Source organism: Microcaecilia unicolor, chromosome 1 (assembly GCF_901765095.1).
Source record: "Microcaecilia unicolor chromosome 1, aMicUni1.1, whole genome shotgun sequence".
Taxonomy (NCBI): Eukaryota; Metazoa; Chordata; class Amphibia; order Gymnophiona; family Siphonopidae; genus Microcaecilia; species Microcaecilia unicolor.
In genome coordinates this window covers 272852026-272874221 of record NC_044031.1, presented here as the reverse complement: position 1 = coordinate 272874221, position 22196 = coordinate 272852026, and the positions used below count along the sequence as shown (strand labels likewise).

The 22196-nt window shown below is 43.4% G+C and overlaps 1 protein-coding gene across 4 annotated transcripts in view; it reads right to left on the bottom strand.

Annotated features, from left to right (window-relative positions):
- The window catches only part of ACAD11 (acyl-CoA dehydrogenase family member 11), a 305211-nt gene that overhangs the window by 100909 nt on the left and 182106 nt on the right, over positions 1-22196 (bottom strand). For all 4 annotated transcript variants that reach the window (XR_003942519.1, XR_003942520.1, XM_030206676.1 and 1 more), the window contains exon 17: positions 9170-9324. Coding sequence is in view for 2 of the 4 variants with exons in the window: in XM_030206676.1 (XP_030062536.1) it covers positions 9170-9324 (155 nt within the window). In the remaining 2 variants the exon portion in view is untranslated. The remainder of the gene's footprint in view (positions 1-9169; positions 9325-22196) is intronic.

Below are 22196 nucleotides of genomic sequence, written 5' to 3'. Positions count from 1 at the left end.
AAAAGTCCATAAGCAGTTATTAAGATGGACTTGAGAAAATGCACTGTTTATTTCTAGGATAAGCAGCATAACTCTTTGGAATCTTGCCAGATACTTGTGACCTGGATTGGCCACTGTTGGAAATGGGATACTGTCCCAGTTTAGCAATGCTTATGTTCTTATGTTTAGATACCTTCTGGGACGCGTTTGTAAAGTATGAGCTATCTCCCAAAAATTGGCTTCCTTGACCGCTTTAACACAATTGGTGGAAAATTATAGAAGTTTGGAAAAGAGAGTTATTTTTGTGGAAAATAAAGTGACCATGTTGGAAGATTCTTTTAAGTTATGTAAGCATGATTACTTGGAAAATGTAGTTCACCAAAAACACTTACCCCTGTTTACTAAGCCGCGCAGCAATGCCGATACAGCCTATTCAAAATGAATGGCTGTGTTGGCTTTAGTGCATCGCCAGCCGCTAACACAGTTTAGTGAACAAGGTTGTTAGAAATTTATTAATTTTCCCAAAGTACCCTTGGTAGCTCCAAATTTACCTTTAAAAATATTTTTTAGAAATAATGAAGATACCCCGTGCTATCTTGCCCTCCAATTTTGAGAGTTTACTACGCGGTGTCCAGACAAAACAGGATCCCTTACATGGTTTTTCAAAATTCTTTGCAATTGTTTAAACATTTAGTATGACCTTTGAAAATACATTAGTTCAGCTTTTATTAGGAAACATCCTTACCAAATGCATTGCGCTGTATGCCTTTTGTTGCAAAAATTTAATTGCAACTTTATCTTCTTCCCTAAATGCCATTTTGCTAACATGGAGCTCAATGGTCACTTCCTGAATGATGTCATTTTGAAAAACAGGGCTCATCCAGTTTTTACAGCATCTTGCACTAACACTTGCCAATAATGGTAATAATTTTTAAATAATAGTACATTTGTTTTTGGGTTATTTGGAAAAATGTTGGGATTCCTGATTTTTTTTCCGGATATAGTGTACATTTTATCTTTTAAGGAAAGGTGATTATACATTGTATTTTTGTAGGATTGTTACATACGTGAAGGGGCATTTTCAATATGACATCTAAGTCCAACTTTGGATGTTTTGCAAAAAACATCCAAAATCCGAATAGGAAAGAAGGTCATTTTCCAGCTACTGAAGTTGCTGTCGAAGTCCTTTCCAGCCCATCCTAAACTGGATTGCCACATATGGGTCACAGATCATACAGTGGGGGAAATAAGTATTTGATCCCTTGCTGATTTTGTAAGTTTGCCCACTGACAAAGACATGAGCAGCCCATAATTGAAGGGTAGGTTATTGGTAACAGTGAGAGATAGCACATCACAAATTAAATCCGGAAAATCACATTGTGGAAAGTATATGAATTTATTTGCATTCTGCAGAGGGAAATAAGTATTTGATCCCCCACCAACCAGTAAGAGATCTGGCCCCTACAGACCAGGTAGATGCTCCAAATCAACTCGTTACCTGCATGACAGACAGCTGTCGGCAATGGTCACCTGTATGAAAGACACCTGTCCACAGACTCAGTGAATCAGTCAGACTCTAACCTCTACAAAATGGCCAAGAGCAAGGAGCTGTCTAAGGATGTCAGGGACAAGATCATACACCTGCACAAGGCTGGAATGGGCTACAAAACCATCAGTAAGACGCTGGACGAGAAGGAGACAACTGTTGGTGCCATAGTAAGAAAATGGAAGAAGTACAAAATGACTGTCAATCGACAAAGATCTGGGGCTCCACGCAAAATCTCACCTCGTGGGGTATCCTTGATCATGAGGAAGGTTAGAAATCAGCCTACAACTACAAGGGGGGAACTTGTCAATGATCTCAAGACAGCTGGGACCACTGTCACCACGAAAACCATTGGTAACACATTACGACATAACGGATTGCAATCCTGCAGTGCCCGCAAGGTCCCCCTGCTCCGGAAGGCACATGTGACGGCCCGTCTGAAGTTTGCCAGTGAACACCTGGATGATGCCGAGAGTGATTGGGAGAAGGTGCTGTGGTCAGATGAGACAAAAATTGAGCTCTTTGGCATGAACTCAACTCGCCGTGTTTGGAGGAAGAGAAATGCTGCCTATGACCCAAAGAACACCGTCCCCACTGTCAAGCATGGAGGTGGAAATGTTATGTTTTGGGGGTGTTTCTCTGCTAAGGGCACAGGACTACTTCACCGCATCAATGGGAGAATGGATGGGGCCATGTACCGTACAATTCTGAGTGACAACCTCCTTCCCTCCGCCAGGGCCTTAAAAATGGGTCGTGGCTGGGTCTTCCAGCACGACAATGACCCAAAACATACAGCCAAGGCAACAAAGGAGTGGCTCAGGAAGAAGCACATTAGGGTCATGGAGTGGCCTAGCCAGTCACCAGACCTTAATCCCATTGAAAACTTATGGAGGGAGCTGAAGATGCGAGTTGCCAAGCGACAGCCCAGAACTCTTAATGATTTAGAGATGATCTGCAAAGAGGAGTGGACCAAAATTCCTCCTGACATGTGTGCAAACCTCATCATCAACTACAGAAGACGTCTGACCGCTGTGCTTGCCAACAAGGGTTTTGCCACCAAGTATTAGGTCTTGTTTGCCAGAGGGATTAAATACTTATTTCCCTCTGCAGAATGCAAATAAATTCATATACTTTCCACAATGTGATTTTCCGGATTTAATTTGTGATGTGCTATCTCTCACTGTTACCAATAACCTACCCTTCAATTATGGGCTGCTCATGTCTTTGTCAGTGGGCAAACTTACAAAATCAGCAAGGGATCAAATACTTATTTCCCCCACTGTACAAGTCTGTCCCGCACTCTTCACAGCTGGAGTTGCCATTTAAGTTTTGTTTATTTTATACCATCCATTTTCTAATTAGAGATCCTGTGTGTTCATCCCATGCCTTTTTGAATTTCATCATCACTTTTTGTCTCTACTGCTTCCCCTCAGGAAAACATTCCAAGCATCGAACACCCTCTCCATGAAAAACAAACAAAATTCTTCACGTTCCAGTTCTAGGTTGTCATTCAGATCCTATACATGGTTCTTTACTTTTTAACAAAGGTCTACCCAATAGATATCTAAGTGATCCCGTATACCATCCCAGAATAGTCTGATATTCAGACAGTTCCACCAGCAATGAACATATGAGGCGTCAGCTATTCCACATTTTATACAGTTCCAAGCTCAATCAGGTTAAATTGTATGCATCCTACGTGGATGGAAATATAAATGATGTAAGATTTTGTAATGCACTTCCTTTAATTGTGCACTGTCCACTAGATCAGTGCTATTGAGCTCACCCTCCAAAAAGTCTCCTTGGCTATAATTCTCCAATGTGTCTCTCATCTATTTTTGAACTGTGCGTGCAAAGGGGGCTGGATCTTCCTATACTGATTTTAAAAAAACAATCCACTTATCTAGTCTTTTATAAACATTTAAAAACTTATTTTTTATTTCATAAACTTGTGGTTGAGTATTAAATTCTTGTTTTTGGAATTGTTCTTTTAAAAGTTTCTTTGTAAACCACTCTGGGCTCAATTGCAGGGGAAAAGCAGCCTATAAGTGCTGGTATTAGATTAGATTACATTTCTTCACATATTCTACGTAATATGCACCAATAGGGCCTTTATCAATTCCTTCTTATGGCCAAAAGTGATCAAAATTATTTTCACTCCAAACGGCATTTAACATAAAAGATCATCTGAATGTAACCAACCCTAATCAGACAGGTCCAAGTTACAAGTTCACTGCAAAACCTCAAAGGACAAGATTTGTAGGGCAATATTTGCTTTCAGCTGACCCACGTTTATTATCCCCTTCATTTTCCAGGTTTGAAATCCCATATCTTCTATACCAGGAGGAGAATCGTTATTACCTAGGAGAGGCAAATATAGTGAGCAATCCATTGGGAGGCCAAAATGTTTCTAACAAGCATAATTGTCTAATTGCTAAAGGCAGTTTCTGGCCCTCCATATGCAAAACATAAGCTAAAGTATATGGTTTTGTGTTAGTATGGTAAATTCTTTTTCAGAATTCCAAGACAATGCACGTGCTTACTATCAAAATTCAATTGTGCGTTCTTTTCTGACTATAAGTTTCTATCAGAATGTTGACTGAGATGTTATTTGCTCTGGGGGAACTTGTCTGTACTGCTATGCCATGCAATATAAATGCATGTACAGAACTACAGTTCAATAATACAACTACTATAGGGCATATTAATATTAATCTCTTCTAGGAATTGATTTTTTTTTTTTGTAATGGCCCTAAAAAGGGCCATTTGAACAGTTCCAGTTTTTAATACTTAATTGCAAGCCTTTGTTCTTTTTTTTGAATCTGTCAGCATCTCTGGCACGGCGTGCACCAGCTTCAAATTGAGTGATGACAAGACTCCAGGCAGCAATAAGAGACTCGGTAAGTTTCCTTTTGTTCACGGACTCTCTTAGCTATTTCCAGTGACACCTTGCTATAAATTTTCAATTGGATTGAGATCTGGAGATTGTGCTGGCCATTCAATTGTCTACACCTGGTTATTTTCTTCCAGCCTGCCACTAGTTTTGCTCGATGGCACGGAGCACTGTCATTCTGGAAGAAGTAATCACCGAGAAACAACTGCTGAGCCGCTGGCAGCATACACTTGGTGAAGATTTCAATCTATTTGCTTGCATTCACCATCCCACCAACAATGTGAAGTCTGCCAACTCTGCTTCCCCAGATTATTACTTTTGTTGGATGCTGAACAAAGAGATTCAGGAACTCTAGTTTACATTCTTCTCCTGGGAACCTTCTCTCAAATGTTTTTCCATGATTTTCAAGGATGTAGAAAGTATTTCCATCATTATATAACACTTTCTCCTATTCATTCTTGCTCCGGCTGGAGTATTTCCATGCTGTACGCCGCTCTCTCTGGTCATTTGTCAGCAATGGCTTTGTCCTCGCTCTGCAAACTCTCAGTCCAAACATCAGCTGAGCATTTCTCTTTCCATACTTATAAAATTTCGTAATATCAATTTTGATATTTTAATTCATTTTTTATGTATTAGATTATATTATCATGGTGTTCTATGATTATCAGCCGAGTATGAAATTATGGTTATGGAATATAATTATTATCTTGTTTTTATTTGTTTATATTTGTTCTAATTGTTATATAACTGTTTGTTTTGTAGCCCCTGATGCAGCCCAGTTTGGCGAAACACGGCCTGTGTCGGGCTTGCTAATGTTTTATTGATCTATATATATTAAATATTGTTTTCCACGTACGTATCTGTTTCGTCTGTTTTCCATTGTCAGAGATGGACATTTTAGACTTTTAAGAATGACACTGGCAGAGCAACCATAAGGAAAAAGGACATGATCCTGCCTTACTGCTGCTGTTGATAGTGACGACTGCATTAGGGTGAATAGTACTGGCTGCCTCACATGCAGTGAGAAGGAACAGAAAGCTAGAACATAAGAATTGCCATATTGGGTCAGACCAAAGATCTACAGTGGTGGAAATAAGTATTTGATCCCTTGCTGATTTTGTAAGTTTGCCCACTGACAAAGACATGAGCAGCCCATAATTGAAGGGTAGGTTATTGGTAACAGTGAGAGATAGCACATCACAAATTAAATCCGGAAAATCACATTGTGGAAAGTATATGAATTTATTTGCATTCTGCAGAGGGAAATAAGTATTTAATCCCTCTGGCAAACAAGACCTAATACTTGGTGGCAAAACCCTTGTTGGCAAGCACAGCGGTCAGACGTCTTCTGTAGTTGATGATGAGGTTTGCACACATGTCAGGAGGAATTTTGGTCCACTCCTCTTTGCAGATCATCTCTAAATCATTAAGAGTTCTGGGCTGTCGCTTGGCAACTCGCAGCTTCAGCTCCCTCCATAAGTTTTCAATGGGATTAAGGTCTGGTGACTGGCTAGGCCACTCCATGACCCTAATGTGCTTCTTCCTGAGCCACTCCTTTGTTGCCTTGGCTGTATGTTTTGGGTCATTGTCGTGCTGGAAGACCCAGCCACGACCCATTTTTAAGGCCCTGGCGGAGGGAAGGAGGTTGTCACTCAGAATTGTACGGTACATGGCCCCATCCATTCTCCCATTGATGCGGTGAAGTAGTCCTGTGCCCTTAGCAGAGAAACACCCCCAAAACATAACATTTCCACCTCCATGCTTGACAGTGGGGACGGTGTTCTTTGGGTCATAGGCAGCATTTCTCTTCCTCCAAACACGGCGAGTTGAGTTCATGCCAAAGAGCTCAATTTTTGTCTCATCTGACCACAGCACCTTCTCCCAATCACTCTCGGCATCATCCAGGTGTTCACTGGCAAACTTCAGACGGGCCGTCACATGTGCCTTCCGGAGCAGGGGGACCTTGCGGGCACTGCAGGATTGCAATCCGTTATGTCGTAATGTGTTACCAATGGTTTTCGTGGTGACAGTGGTCCCAGCTGCCTTGAGATCATTGACAAGTTCCCCCCTTGTAGTTGTAGGCTGATTTCTAACCTTCCTCATGATCAAGGATACCCCACGAGGTGAGATTTTGCGTGGAGCCCCAGATCTTTGTCGATTGACAGTCATTTTGTACTTCTTCCATTTTCTTACTATGGCACCAACAGTTGTCTCCTTCTCGCCCAGCGTCTTACTGATGGTTTTGTAGCCCATTCCAGCCTTGTGCAGGTGTATGATCTTGTCCCTGACATCCTTAGACAGCTCCTTGCTCTTGGCCATTTTGTAGAGGTTAGAGTCTGACTGATTCACTGAGTCTGTAGACAGGTGTCTTTCATACAGGTGACCATTGCCGACAGCTGTCTGTCATGCAGGTAACGAGTTGATTTGGAGCATCTACCTGGTCTGTAGGGGCCAGATCTCTTACTGGTTGGTGGGGGATCAAATACTTATTTCCCTCTGCAGAATGCAAATAAATTCATATACTTTCCACAATGTGATTTTCCGGATTTAATTTGTGATGTGCTATCTCTCACTGTTACCAATAACCTACCCTTCAATTATGGGCTGCTCATGTCTTTGTCAGTGGGCAAACTTACAAAATCAGCAAGGGATCAAATACTTATTTCCACCACTGTATGTAGCTCTACATCCTGCCGAGTCACCTGGCAGAATCCCAAGAACGAGCAAGAATCCATGCTACTTAATCCCAGGGACAAGTAGTGGCTTTCCCCAGTCCACCTTAACAAAGGTTTTTGGACTTTGCCTCCAGGATTTTATCTGAACCTTTTTTAAACCTAGCTATGCTAACAGCTTTTATCACATCCTCTGGCAACGAGTTCCATGCATTGAGAGGACAAATTGTTTTAAAAGTATTACTATGCAACTTCATTGTGTGTCTCCTAGTCCTTGTACTTTCTGAAACTGCAAACAATTGATTTACGTTTACCCGTTCCACTTCATTCCGGATTTTGTAGATGTCTATAATAACCCCCCCCCCTCAGCTGACCCTTCTCCAAGATGAAGAGCTCTAACCTCTTTAGCCTTTCCTCACATCATTCCATGCCCTTAATTAATTTGGTCATTCTTTTTTGTACTTTTTCTAATTTTCCTATATCTTTTTTGATATGTAGTGACCAGTCTGCACCCAATAAAGATTAGACTGTACCATGGAACAATACTGAGGCATTATAATATTCTTTCTTTTGTTAATTTTTGATTCCTTTCCCAATAATACCTTAACATTCTGTTTGTTTTATTGGCTGCTACCGCACACTGAGCAGAAGATTTCAACATGTTGTCCCTAATGACAACTAGATCATCTTCCTGGATTGTGACTCCTAATGCAGCTATAATTTGGATTACTCTTTCCAATGTGCATCACTTTGCACTTGTCCACATTTGGATGCCCAGTCTTGCAAGGTCCTTCAACAATTTTTCACAGTTTACATGCAATTTAACAGCTTTAAATAGTTTTGCGTCATGTGCAAATTTGATCACTTCAGTCATTGTTCACATTTACAGATCATTTATAAATATGTTTAAAAGCAGCGATCCCTGTGGCACTCCACTATTCATCTTCCTCCATTTACAGAATTAATCCTAATCTCTTTTTAATCAGTTCCCAGTCCACAACAGAACATTGCCTCCTATCCCATGGCTTATTAATTTTCTCAGGAGTCTCTCATGAAAAACTTTGTTGAAGCTTTGTGAAAATCTAGATACACTGCATCAAGTGGCTCACTTTTATCCACACCTTCAAACAATGTAGCAAATTGGAGAGGCAAGATTTCTCTTGGTTGAATCCATGTTGACTTTGGTCCTTTAAATCACGTTTTTCTATATATTTGTTCATTATAACAGCTTCTACCATTTTGTTGTCAGGCACTGATGTCAAGGCTGGGGGGTGCCTGTTTTTTTCCTTATTATTATTTTTTCTTTTGTATTCAGACTTCCACAGGAGTCTAGTGATGGCTCCCAATGCAGCCCTCAGGCCAAAAGTTTTGCCCACCCCTGCTATAAAGCAGTGGCGTAGCTATGTGGGGCCACGGGGGCCTGGGCCCCTGTAGATTTGGCCCTGCACCCCCCTGCCAATGACCCTCTCGACCCCCCTCCTGCCGCCAACCCTCCCCCGCCGCCGCCATCACCATCACCGTCCGCTACCTTTGCTGATGGGGGACCCCAACCCCCACCAGCCGAGGTCCTTTTTTTCCGGCGCAAGACTTCGTTCTGTTTTTGTGAGTCTGACGTCCAGCAAAGGTAGGTGACGGTGGGGGAGGGTTGGTGGCGGGAGGGGGGGGTCGAGAGGGTCGTCGGCAGGGGGGGTCAACGTTGTTGGCGGTGGCGCTGGGGGGGGGGGGCTAAAATGTGTTCCCTCATCTCAGGCTCTAGACCCCCCTCCCGCCGAAGTCTGGCTACGCCCCTCCTATAAAGAATCTAACTCTTCTCCAAAAACAATATAACTAATGAAACACTATATTACTTATTCAATATATTGCTGCACGTAACAACAGGTTAAATTTACTGTCTGCTTCTTAGGCATGTAAGTATAAATGCTGCTGTTTAGTTTATTATTACTGAGAATTTCTGGCTGACCATTGCTAGAGGTTGCTGAAAGATAAAACTATCATGCATTAGATACATGAGCTTCAAAACAACAGCTGACTTTCATCGCTACATGAAGAAATACTGAGATCTTATTTTATGCTTCTTACGTGTTCATACAGCTTCTTCCCAAAGGTTTTCCTTTTGGCAGCACGCTCACACATGATCTGCAAAGCACGTTCAGCCAAACCTATTGTTCTCATACAGTGGTGAATACGGCCTGGCCCAAGTCTCCCTTGAGCAATCTCAAATCCTCTTCCTTCACCTTCATAAAAAACAAAACAAACAATAAGGTCTCATCTAATAGGTGCTCAATATACACAGTGCAGCTGTTTGTATACTTATCCACATTGCAAGCATATTAATAACATGGGGCCAAAACAGATTCTTGTCATAAAAAATTAGCTTGTAGACTTATTCGGGGTAATTTCATAACAGGATGCTATATAAAATAAATATAATATAGGCAACTTAAGTGGTTTGTTTCTTTTATAAAATATGGAATAGGTTCACAGAGTGATCAACAGTAAAGCACAAACTCCCACACACAAATTTATACCTGCTCCAAAGAAAGTGGATAGTGTCTGAGGATTTCAAGGCGGTGAACCAATGTGACAATGCGGTGGCTGTTGCCCAAACAATGATGGACTGCATAGAGAGAGGCATAACCAGCAGAAGAAAGGAGGTGTTGATGCCCCCTGTGCAAGTTGATAGTGAAGCCCCATAATTTCCCATGGTAAACAAAGAAAATAAAAATTGCTCACCTTCACCCTTAAGTTTCACAACATCACTTTTGTACTTCCTCCTACCACTAACATACATAAAACACATCTTGTTCCCCACTGTACCGTTTTGGCTATTTCTTTTTCTTCCATTTGCATCTTTGCTTTCCTAACTACTTTACCAGCTTCTCTTAGCTTTTCCAGATATTGAAGCCTGTCTTTCTATGATCTCTTGTAGTTTTTGAAGGCTCACCTCACTTTCACTTTTATTTACTTTCCTTATATAAAGGTTTGCTGCCCTTAAAACAGCTCCTTTCAGTTTTGTCCATTGCTTTTCTACTTATAGAATCCAGGATCTCCCTACTTCTAGATCAGGCCTTCACAAGCCAGTTCACAGGGCACACCAAATCCCATCGGGATTTCTGGATATTTACAAAGAATATGCGTGAGATAGATTGGCATGCACTTCCTCCTTGGTATGCCAATCTATCTCATGCATATTCACTGTGGATATCCTGAAAACACAATGGGATTTGGTGTGCACTGAGGACTTGGTAGAGAAGCCCTGTTCTAGATTTTATTTATTTAATAAAATTTATAACCTGCCTAATCCTTAGCAGTTTACAATTGAGAACATACATAATCAATAATACAAACCCACATACAATCACAATCATACAATCATACTGCTGCAATATTGTGCTCAATCATAAAGAACCAGCTGAATAAGCAATAGACTCCATATCAAACTAGATGGAGAAGGCACAAACAAAAAAAAAATACATTTTCAATGCTCTTTTGAACTGCTGCACAGATGTACTCAACCTTCTATAACCAGGTAAACTATTCCATAATACTGGTCCCTTTATTGAAAATGCAACAGCCCTTGTCTCTGCATACTGAACATGTACCAGTGACGACACAACAATCTGTCGTAACCCATCTGACATCAATGCACTTGCTGGTCTATAGAGCTGAACAGCCTGCATCAGATGCAGAGGTGTAGCCAGACCTTGATTTGGGGGGGGGGGGCTAAGTCCAAAGTGGGGGGGGGGGGGGCACATTTTGTGCTGCCTCCCAACCGCTCTCCACCCCTGCTGCAACCCCACATACGTGGGTCTGTAGTGATCCCCAAGTCCCACCAGCAGACTTCCTGTGGTAATACTCGGTGCCACACTGTCTGCCCTGCTTTCCTGCCCTGGCACACATGCTCAGTTTTAGTGAAACTGAGTATGTGCAAAGTTTGTGCATGGATTAAAATTGAGCATGCACGCGAGGGAGGGGAAAGCAGGGCAGGCAGCATGGTGGCAAAATATCACCGCAGGAAAGTTTCTGCTGGCAAGGCTTTGGGACCCCCATCAGCCAAACCAGCAGGGGGTTTGGGGGGTGAAAACCCAAATTGGGGGCCCAGGCTCTCAAGGCCTCCCCCATGGCTGCGCCACTGGTTAGATATATTAGTACAGGCAACAGAATCGCTTTACATACCAGTGTCATGATCTTATAAATAATCCTGTATTCCACTGGCAGCCAGTGCAGTTGTCTCAAGCTGGGTGTAATATGCTCAGATTTTCTACAACCCAAGATCAACTGTGCTGCAGAGTTCTGTATAACCTGCAAGGCCTTACATCAAGTCTTTGAAAGTCCAAGTACAATGCATTGCAATAATCTAGTTTTGTCAAAACCAACACCTGTACCACTATTCAAAAATCATACACTGTCAATATAGATTTCAATCTACTAAGTAATTGTATTTGAAAAGAAGTTGATCTTAACACCTGTCCAATTTGTTCCTGCACCGACAAATGTTCGTCCAAAATTAGACATTTTACCTGTTGTTTAATACTCAACAATTTCCCATCCATCTTACAAACCAATGGAGGTAACATCTCACATCTCTCCCCACCAACATCACCTCTGTTTTACTCATGTTTAGTGCTAACCTATTTTCCCTATCCACTTCCCAACCTTCTCTAAACAACCCTTCAACTAGTTTGAAGTCCCTTCCATATCATCAGGAAAAAAGAATTGCACAACATCTGCACATATCCTATAGCTCTTTCCCAGCTCCTGAAATTGCCACGAACAAATTGAAAAGTAGGGCAGATAGTACTGACCCCTATGGTACTCCCATTCGGACAGTGTATATCTTGAGACAGTGGCCCTGCAATTCTGACCTCATTGTTCTATCAGTCAGATATGATTCAAACCAATCATACACTATCCCACCCAATTCAATCAGAGCCAATTTCCTCAACATCTCAATATTTACCATATCAAAGGCTGACAAAATGTCTAATGTTACAAAACAAAATGACTGTTTCCTATCCATCCCTCTTCTTATTTCATCAACAGTAGAAACCAACATTTCTACACTATACTCCTTCCTAAATCTATAGTGAAATGGGTCTAACAACTGCCTCAAATCCACATATTCCACCAATTGCTCCAACACAACTCTCTCAAGCACCTTCCCCATCTTCCCGCAAAAGGGATGCCCCATTCAACATCTGGCATATTAAAATCAACTACTACTAGTATTGCTCCTTTCAAAGCTATATTCTGAATGTCTTCAATTAAATCTCTGTCCACTTCTTCTGCCTATGAAGGAGGTCTGTATATCATACCAATGTAAATAGAATTCCCATGCCCTCTTTCCAGATTAACCCAAGTGCTTTTTTTCTTACCCCATAAATCCTGCAATTCTGTTGCTTTAATATTATCTTTAACATATAACGCCACTCGTCCTTCCTTTCTTCCTATCCTTTCTTTCCTGGAAGCAGAATGCAGAGTAAAGGCAGACTTTACCTCGTGTGCTCCAAATATTTTATTTTTTCACTATCACTAGATTTTAGTGATATGCTGCGTTTGAAGTTTGGAGAGATTTTTGTTAGATTTCTTTATAGTACATCTCACTAGATCCATATTTGTTTACCATTTGTCGGGATCCGGCGCTTGCCAGGTTTCTACATGGTGTGCAACCCTATAGGATGTATTAATCTACAAACATCCTTTCTGAGATTCCTGATGCAGGCCTAGTGGCCAAAACACAGCCCATGTCTAGTCTAGGATGTAATAAATATTTGATTTTTTTTGAGCATCATCTGATGATTGCTTTAGTCTCCTTCGCTGTGTTTGCGTCTATCTTTGGACTGCGGAGGTTTGTTCTGTATTTTTGTTGGACAAATAATTTTATGCCAGCCTTTATGAATAATTTTTAGTGTTTTTCAAATCAAATTAATAATTGTTAACTATCCCCTTTATTTCTGATTGACATTGAGAAAACCCGATCTTTGGTATTTTATTTGCCAAGTGGAGACCCAAACCTCTAGAAGTCATGTACATTTTTGGTGTAGCATGTAGACTAGTTTTGAACATTATAATACTATAGCCTGTTGAATGACTGAACCTTTATCATCTTCCATGGTACTGCTTCAGCTAGTCAATATTCTCCAATCATAGCAGCTAGCTCTTTTCTTACTTAGGTGTAACCTTTGACTAAGCTCAAATGTCAGATGTTATTAAAAAGGTTTTTTTCTGGCTCAGTCACTTACATTGTTTACTTGGCATTTTAGATTTCCCTTCCCTACACACATTCACTCATGCCTTATTGTTTTCCAGACTTGACTACAATAGCACTGTCTATGCAGGATTGCCCAAATCACATATAAAACGTCTTCAGACATTGAAAAATATGGCAGCTAGATTGCTTTTTACAGCACGTAGATTTGGTCATGCTACATCTCTCGTAACTAGGTTACGTGAAGGGGCATTTTCAATATGATTTTTGGATGTTTTTTGCTAAACATGCCAAACCCAAATAGCAAATGTAACCATTTTTGAAAAGCAAAACGTCTTATCTTTTTTTTTTTTCTGAATATACTGTTTGTAACAGGGTTTGTGCTCTGTGCATTTATCTTTTCAGGCCATTTTTGAAAAAAACACACAAGTGAAAAACATAAAATCAAGATGTAGGAGGGGCCAGCATTTGTAGCAGACTGGCCCCCCCAGACATCCCAGGACAGCAGTGGGGAACTCTAGGGGGCACCACTGTGGACTTCATATAAGTGCTCCCAGGCAGTGGCGTAGGAAGGGGGGAGCAGGAGGGGCGGTCCGCCCCGGGTGCATGCGCTCGGGGGGTGCCGGCCCCGCTGGTTTCCTGCTCCCTCTGCCCCGGAACAGGTTACTTCCTGTTCCGGGGCAGAGAGAGCAGGGAACCAGCGGGGCCGACGCAGCTCCGAGTGACGTGCACTCGGGGCGGATCGGCCCTCCTGCAGGTAAGAATGCGGTCTGGGGGGGTTCAGTCCGGGGGGGGGTTCGCGGTCCGGAGGGGGGTGCACCGCAGGGGGGGGGGGGGTCGCGCCGTGCTGCACCCGGGGGGGGGGGGGTGCGCAGCGGCGACCCGCCCCAGGTGCCATTAGCCCAGGTACACATGTGATTATCCACTCACTGCTCCCTTGTCTGCTGAGCCCTCCAAAACCCACTACCCCCAACTGTACACCACTACAATAGCCCTTATGGGTGAAGGGGGCATCTATACATGGGTACAGTGGATTTCTGGTGAGTTTTGGAGGGCTCAAAGTTTGCACCACAAGTGTAACAGGTAGGGGAAGGTATGGGCCTGGGTAAACCTGTCTAAATTGCACTGAACCCATCTCTATACTATTCCAGGGACCTACATGCTGCTCTAATGGACCTGGCTATAACATCTGAGGCTATCAGAGGCTGGTGAGTACTATTTTTATTCACACTTTGTATGGGTGGGAGGGGGTCAGTGACCACTGGGGGGACTAAGGGGGGGGTGATCCCTGAATCCCTCCAATGGTCTTGTGGACATTTAGGGCAACTTTTTATATCTTATTTGTTTGAAAAACTGGTCTAGACCAAAACATTGACGTTTTTACCCTAGCCATTTTGGTTTTGTTCCATTATGACTGTAAAACGTCCAAGTGTTAGGCAAGCCTGAAGCCCGCCTTCAAAGCCCCTGACACACCCCTTTATGATTTGGATGCACTGCAGATTAAATGCATAGATAGATATCTGCACAACAGGCTTTGAAAATACCAATTTGAATGTTTTCAGAAGAAATCTGTCCAAATGGTACTTTGACACTTTTTGGACCTTTTTCTTTTTTGAAAATGAGCCCCATTGGCTTCCAGTCCCCTTCAGAATATCTTTCAAAATACTGTGCTTTACTTGTAAGGCCTATTATTGTGGCCTGTTATCTTATTTATCATCTGCATCTCGCCGCATCTCAAGAAAGATATAGTAGAATTGGAAAAGGTGCAGCGAAGGGCGACTACAATGATAGCGGGGATGGGACGACTTCCCTATGAAGAAAGACTAAGGAGGCTAGGGGTTTTCAGTTTGGAGAAGAGACGGCTGAGGGGAGACATGATAGAGGTATATAAAATAATGAGTGGAATGGAACAGGTGGATGTGAAGCGTCCGTTCACGCTTTCCAAAAATACTAGGACTAGGGGGCATGCGATGAAACTACAGTGTAGTAAATTTAAAACAAATCAGAGAAAAGTTTTCTTCACCCAACGCATAATTAAGCTCTGGAATTCGTTGCCGGAGAACGTGGTGAAGGCGGTTAGCTTGGCAGAGTTTAAAAAGGGGTTAGACGGTTTCCTAAAGGACAAGTCCATAAACCACTACTAAATGGACTTGGGAAGAATCCACAATTCCAGGAATAACATGTATAGAATGTTTGTACGTTTGGGAAGCTTGCCAGGTGCCCTTGGCCTGGATTGGCCGCTGTTGTGGACAGGATGCTGGGCTCGATGGACCCTTGGTCTTTCCCAGTGTGGCATTACTTATGTACTTATCCCTAACTATTCCATATACGCCCACCCATGCTCTTAGATGCACTGACTCTCATAGTTTGGTGCTTCCAACCCCCAAGAAAGTTCATTATGAATCCACTCGACAATTGGCCTTTTTCTACTTAGCTACCAGATTGTGGAACGACCTTTCTCCAACTATACGCTCTGAACGTTCCTTTACAAAATTCAAATCCCTGCTGAAGACACATTTCTGTACCTTGGCTTATGAGGGCACATTGTTGCTCTGAGCACTGTGGTATGTTTTCCTGATTATGTATGATAAAATGTTGTCTGTTTGTGTGTACCTTAGTATGCCTGATACTTTTCTATTTTAATTTGGAGTTCTTTTTCCTTTTCTTTATTTTATTGTTTTATGTAAACTGCTGTGATCTGTATGTCAGATAAGGCGGTATATCAAACATTTTAATAAACATAAATGTTAGCTGTAGTCTTGAAGTAGGAACAAAGTGTACTGTAGCTCATAGCACACTGTATCTACACCTACACAGATTACAGTGAACTCTCTCTATGCTTTGCGTCTGTGTAAGCAACATGTGTAGGCTTGAATTCCTGATTTATTATACTTTCTGCTTCTCCTCACTCTGAGCAATGACGTAAAATTAAAAGTTGCATATGGTTTGGAAAACAGTGACATGCAACTTGCTTAGCCACAGGTGGTTACTCACACTTGCTTTATAAGCAGGACAGGAACTGGATTAAAAAAAATCCAGCCAAACTCTGAATAATGCCTTTATAATGAAAGTTAGAGAGGAAGCAAGAGAACCCTTCTAGTGAGTGATAAACAGGAAAGCTGGCAGGATGTGGACAAAAATATCTGTCCACCTACAGTTGTTTATTTAATCAGGAAGCTGTATATCTTCGACGACATTTTATAAGTTAATTGTTGTGGCTATTTTGGAAAACATATTCTGTAGCATCGCTTCTCTTTTATCTACAAAATGAAATGCTTTAGCAGGATCTGGAAACACTAGACAGAATTTCAGCAAGCACTAATGATAAACTGGCCTATTTTGAAATACCAACATAATATAAACTACATTGAGAGTAAATTTATAACAGGGCACGTAGGCTGTGAAGGCACAAAACCAGTGGTGTGCTGGAGCAGGCTCTCACAGGCTCACAAGAGCCGGTTGTTAAGTTTTTAAGAATTTTGGGAGCCAGTTGTTAAAGTAGGGCCCTCCATGGCTACTTTAACAACTGGCTCCCAAAATGTGGGCTTGGGCCCCCTGCTGAATTATCTTTTACTTTGCTGGTGGGGATGCTGAGCCCTGCCAGCCAAGTAAATAGACTACTGCTGCTCCCCGCTCCTTGTTTCCAGCTCTGGGCAGCAGGCTGGGACTTCTCGAGCATGTGAGACGTTGGGAGTGGTGGCAGTCCATTTACTGGCTGCCAGCAAAGGTATGCCTAGCGTGCCCGCACGAAGGGAGGGAGGAGAGAGAGGCAGGTGTTGCTCCCCCCCTCCCCGGCCACCCATGGCCCTTCCAACTGCAGAGCTGGCTACGTCTGGAGAAACAGCCTGTTGTTAAAAATTTACCAGCACACCCCTGCACATAACTGTACATTGTACCAACTTTACAAAAGCAAATAGAAACTGGGTCAAACCTCTAGGGGCGCTTCTGTGAGTTTAGATAGGGTGTCTTTGTAAGTTGATCAAGAAGATGCGGTCTTTGAATCAGGGGCGTAGCCAGACACCCAATTTTGGGTGGGCCTGGGCCCAAGATGGGTGGGCAGAAGAACCCCGCCTCATCCCACAGATGATGTGGTCTCTCCTCTCACCTGCATGCCATATGGTCTCTCAAATATCCTCCCTCTCCTGCACACCTTTCAAATAGCAGATTTTCACCGGCAACGGGCAGCAACTAATACACACTGCTGATGTTAGCTCCATACCCTGCCCTCTGATGCAACTTCCTGTTTCCGTCTAGGCAAGAATACATCAATGCGAAGGCTATGGGCCCAGTGTAAGCAGTATGCATCAGTCACTATTCACTGCAGGCGAAAATCTGCTATTTACAAGGTATGCAGGAGGGACAGTTGTTGGGAGTTTTCGGCTGGTGGGGCTTGGGGATCCCTGCCAGCCACATTATAGCTATGCTGGTACTGGGTGGGCCTGAGCCCAAAGTGGGTGGGCCTGGGCCCACCCAAGCCCACCCTTGGCTACGCCACTGCTTTGAATGATGATCATTTACTAGATTTCAAGGATAAAGTTAAGTTATATTCATTTTCACTTTATGTGGACACTAGCCAAACATTATAAGATTTTATTCACACATGTTGAATATCCTTTTTTCACTCATCTTGGAAGACCCATGATTATACTTGGAAATTCCCTCTAGGGGAGGATTTCTTATATATGACAGTTCATAGTATTTTATGACACTGAGGGGCCCTTTTAATAAAGCTTAGCATGCACTAACAAGACATTTACATATGCTAAATGCCCTGTGACTCATAGGTATATAATAGGATATGCAGCATTTAGCATGGACTCAGCCTTATTTTCGAAAGTGATGGGCGCCCAGACTTAGACCCAAATCGGGAGATGGGTGCCCATCTCGCAAAGGTGCCCAAATCGGTATAATCGGAAGCCGATTTGGGGTGTCTTCAACCGCAATCTGTCGCGAAAACGGGCAAAGTTGATGGGGGCGGTTGGAGGCATGGTGAAGGCGGGACTGGGGTGTGTTTATCGGCCGAGGAGAGATGGGCGCCTTCGCCTGATAATCGAAAAAAGAAAGGCGTTTTTAGCGCGAATTTGGGTCATTTTTGGACCCTTTTTTTCTACGAACAAGTCCCAAAAAAGTGCCCTAAATGACCAGATGACCAACGGAGGGAATCGGGGATGACCACCCCTGACTCCCTCAGTGGTCACTAACTCCCTCCCACCATAAAAAACTTTAACAACTTTTTTTTCCAGCCTGTATGCCAGCCTCAAATGCCATACCCAGCTCCATCACAGCAGTATGCAGGTCCCTGGAGCAGTTGTTAGTGGGTGCAGTGGACTTCACCCAGGTGGACCCAGGCCCATCCCCCACTACCTGTTACACTTGTGGTGGTAAATGGGAGCCCTCCAAACCGCCACCAAAACCCACTGTATCCACATGTAGGTGCCCCCCTTCAGCCATAAGGGCTATGGTAATGGTGTAGAGTTGTGGGCAGTGGATTTTGGGGGGATTTGAGGGGCTCAGCACCCAAGGGATGGAAGCTATGGACTTGGGAGGTATTTAACTTTTTTTTTAATTGTTACAAGTGCCCCCTAGGGTGCTCGGTTGGTGTCCTGGCATGTGAGGGGGACCAGTGCACTATCCACCTTATTTTCGAAAGAGAAAGACGCCCATATTACGACCCAAATCGGGAGAGGGGCGTCCGTTTCCTGTGGGCGCCCAAATCGGTATAATCGAAACCCGATTTTTGGCGTCCTCAACTGCAGTCCATCACGGAGACGAACAAAGATCACGGAGGCGTGGCGAAGGCGGGACTGGGGCATGGTTACCGGCTGAGGAGAGATGGCATCTAGCTGATAATCAAAACAAGAAGGGCGTTTTTGACGAGAATTTGGTCCGCTTTATTTGGACCCTTTTTTTTCAGGTCCAAGTCCCCAAAAAGTGCCCCAACTGACCAGATGACCACCGGAGGGAATCGGGGATGACCTCCCCTGACTCCCCCAGTGGTCACTAACCCCCTCCCACCAAAAAAAAACCCACTTTACAAAACTTTTTTTCCCAGCCTGTATGCCAGCCTCAAATGCCGTACCCACCTCCATGACAGCAGAATGTGTTCTATCCTCTGACAGCCTTTCCCTGGTTCTGATGTGGGTCTCGGGTGAGTGTGACACCTTTTCTGTTAAGGGCACTGCAGAGTCACATCAGCAATGCATTGTGGTGGGTGTAGGGTATTGGGCTCCGTGATTCCACTAGCTTGTGTTAAATGCTCACGATGTTGGTAGTTGGTAGGCTCTACTCCAATGGTGCTTTTCCCTCTGCTTACTGGGTCAGAGTGTGCCCTGTTTTGTTTCCGGTAGTCCATGAGGTAGTGGCCATTTGTGTAAGACACTTTTAGATCCCTTTCATGTGTTAGCCACGTTACAGCACTTAGTTCTTATCTTGAATGTTGCTGAAAGAGGGCATTGTACACCATTCTGCCAGCTCGGACCTACTGCTAATCTCAGTACCAGCGAGACTTGTTGCCAGTGGGGCACAACCTCTGATCTGCAGTTAACTGTGAGTAAAGGTGCTTATTCAAATAAAGGACGTTTTCAGCGAGATTAGTCTTCAGGTGTCAACTGCTGTGCCAAGGTTATACACCAGCAACAAGTCCTGTACCTGGAGCACTTTTAGTGGGTTCTGCAGTGCACTTCAGGCAGGCAGACCCAGGCCCATCCCCCCACACCCGTAACACTTGTGGTGGTAAATGGGAGGCCTCTAAAACCCACTGTACCCACATGTAGTTGCCCCCTTCACCCCTAAGAGCTATGGTAGTGTTGTACATTTGTCCCTCCCACGACCAAATGGCTTGGACTGGGATGTTTCTGAGCTGGGCATTTTTAGTTTCCATTATCGCAAAAAAAAAAAAATGCCCATCTCAGAAGGGACCAAATCCATGGCATTTGGTCCGTCCAAACCATATTTTCGAAACGAAAGATGGACGCCCATCTTTTTCGATAATACGGTCTGTCCTGCCTCTTCACATATCCGTTTTCGGACATAGACGCCCATGAAGATGGGCGTTCGCGATCGATTATGCCCCTCCACAAATCCTGGCCCCTCCCACGACCCAATGCCTTGGATTTGTTTTTGAGCTGGGCGCCTTTGGTTTCCATTATCGCTGAAAAACAAAACCGCCCAGCTCAAATCCGCACAACTCCGATGCATTTGCCGGGCACAAACCGTATTATCAAAAAAAAAGATGGGCACCCATTTTTTTCAAAAATACGGTCTGTCCTGCCCCTTGACGTACCCGTTCTCGGACTTAGACGTCCATGGAGATGGGCGTTCGCGTTCCCCTCACTGTCTGTTAGTGCGCATGTTAAGCTCTAGTAAAAGGGCCCCTTAGTGACAGATATTCAGGTGGGTTTTGACTGTTGTTATAACTTTATAAAAACAACACATGCACCTATATGATGTTACAAAACAGCCATAAATTAGTAACAAAATTGAGAAACTGGAACCCCCCCCCCCCATAAATTTTCCACTCAAACCTTGCAATCTTAACAATGAGGCCTTTAATGGAAGAAGTAACTAACAGGACATGTTTATCTACTCCTACCCTAGCTGAGATAATATTTAATCATCTCTCTGACCTCATGTGCAACTTTCTTTAAATTAGTCATCTTATTGTTTAACTCCTCTTACTCTCTTACCTATCTATATGTTCCATCTTTGCTTATACCCTACGCTGTCTATTAAAATGCTCTATTACATATTGTGTTGACACTGTAAGTAGTATACTATCCAGCTTATTTTCGAAAGAGAAAAACGCCCAAATTCCGACCTAAATCAGGAGATGGACGTCTTTCTCTTGTGGGTGCCCAAATCGGTATAATCGAAAGCCGATTTTGGGCGTTTCCAACTGCACTCCGTCGCGGGAACGCATAAAGTTGACGGGGGCATGTTGGAGGCATGGTGAAGGCGGGACTGGGGAGTGGTTAGCGACTGAGGAGAGATGGGCGCGCTCGGCCAATAATCGAAAAAAATAAAGGCGTTTTTAGCCAGAATTTAGGACACTTTTTCTGGACCCTGTTTTTTCACGAACAGGTCCCAAATAAGTGCCCTAAATGACCAGATGACCAACGGAGGGAATCGTGGATGACCTCCCCTGACTCCCCCAGTGGTCACTAACCCCCTCCCACCAAAAAAATCCGAACTTTAAACACTTTTTTTTCCAGCCTCTATGCCAGCTTCAAATATCATCCCTAGTTCCATGACAGCAGTATGCAGGTCCCCCGAGCAAATTTAGTTTAGTTGGTGCTACCCGGACCCATGCAGAGAGTAAAAATCGGAAGAAAAAAAAAAAACATGCAAGTGCAGTTGGGGATGTCCAAATTAAAAAATAGTAAAAAAGGCGATTCGAACCAGCCACCTTCTGATTCCCAGGCCAGTGCTCTAAGCACTGCACCACATGAATCAGTTGTTTAAATATCCTTCCCTTTCCATTAAGTCCCTCCAAGTTTCTGTCAGCCAATCACAGCTGTTTAGCTGACATGATGTCAGCTAAACGAGCTGTGATTGGCACTAAGCACTGCACCACATGAATCAGTTGTTTAGACGTCCTTCCCTTTCCATTAAGTCCCTCCAAGTTTCTGTCAGCCAATCACAGCTGTTTAGCTGACATGATGTCAGCTTAGAGCACTGGCCTAGGAATCAGAAGGTGGCTGGTTCAAATCTCTCTTTTACTATTTTTTAATTTGGACGTCCCCAACTGCACTTGCATGTTTTTTTTTTCTTCCGATTTTTGCTCTCTGCATGGGTCCGGGCAGCACCAACTAAACTAAATTTGCTCGGGGGACCTGCATACTGCTGTCATGGAGCTTGGGATGATATTTGAAGCTGGCATAGAGGCATCCCAGGGGGACC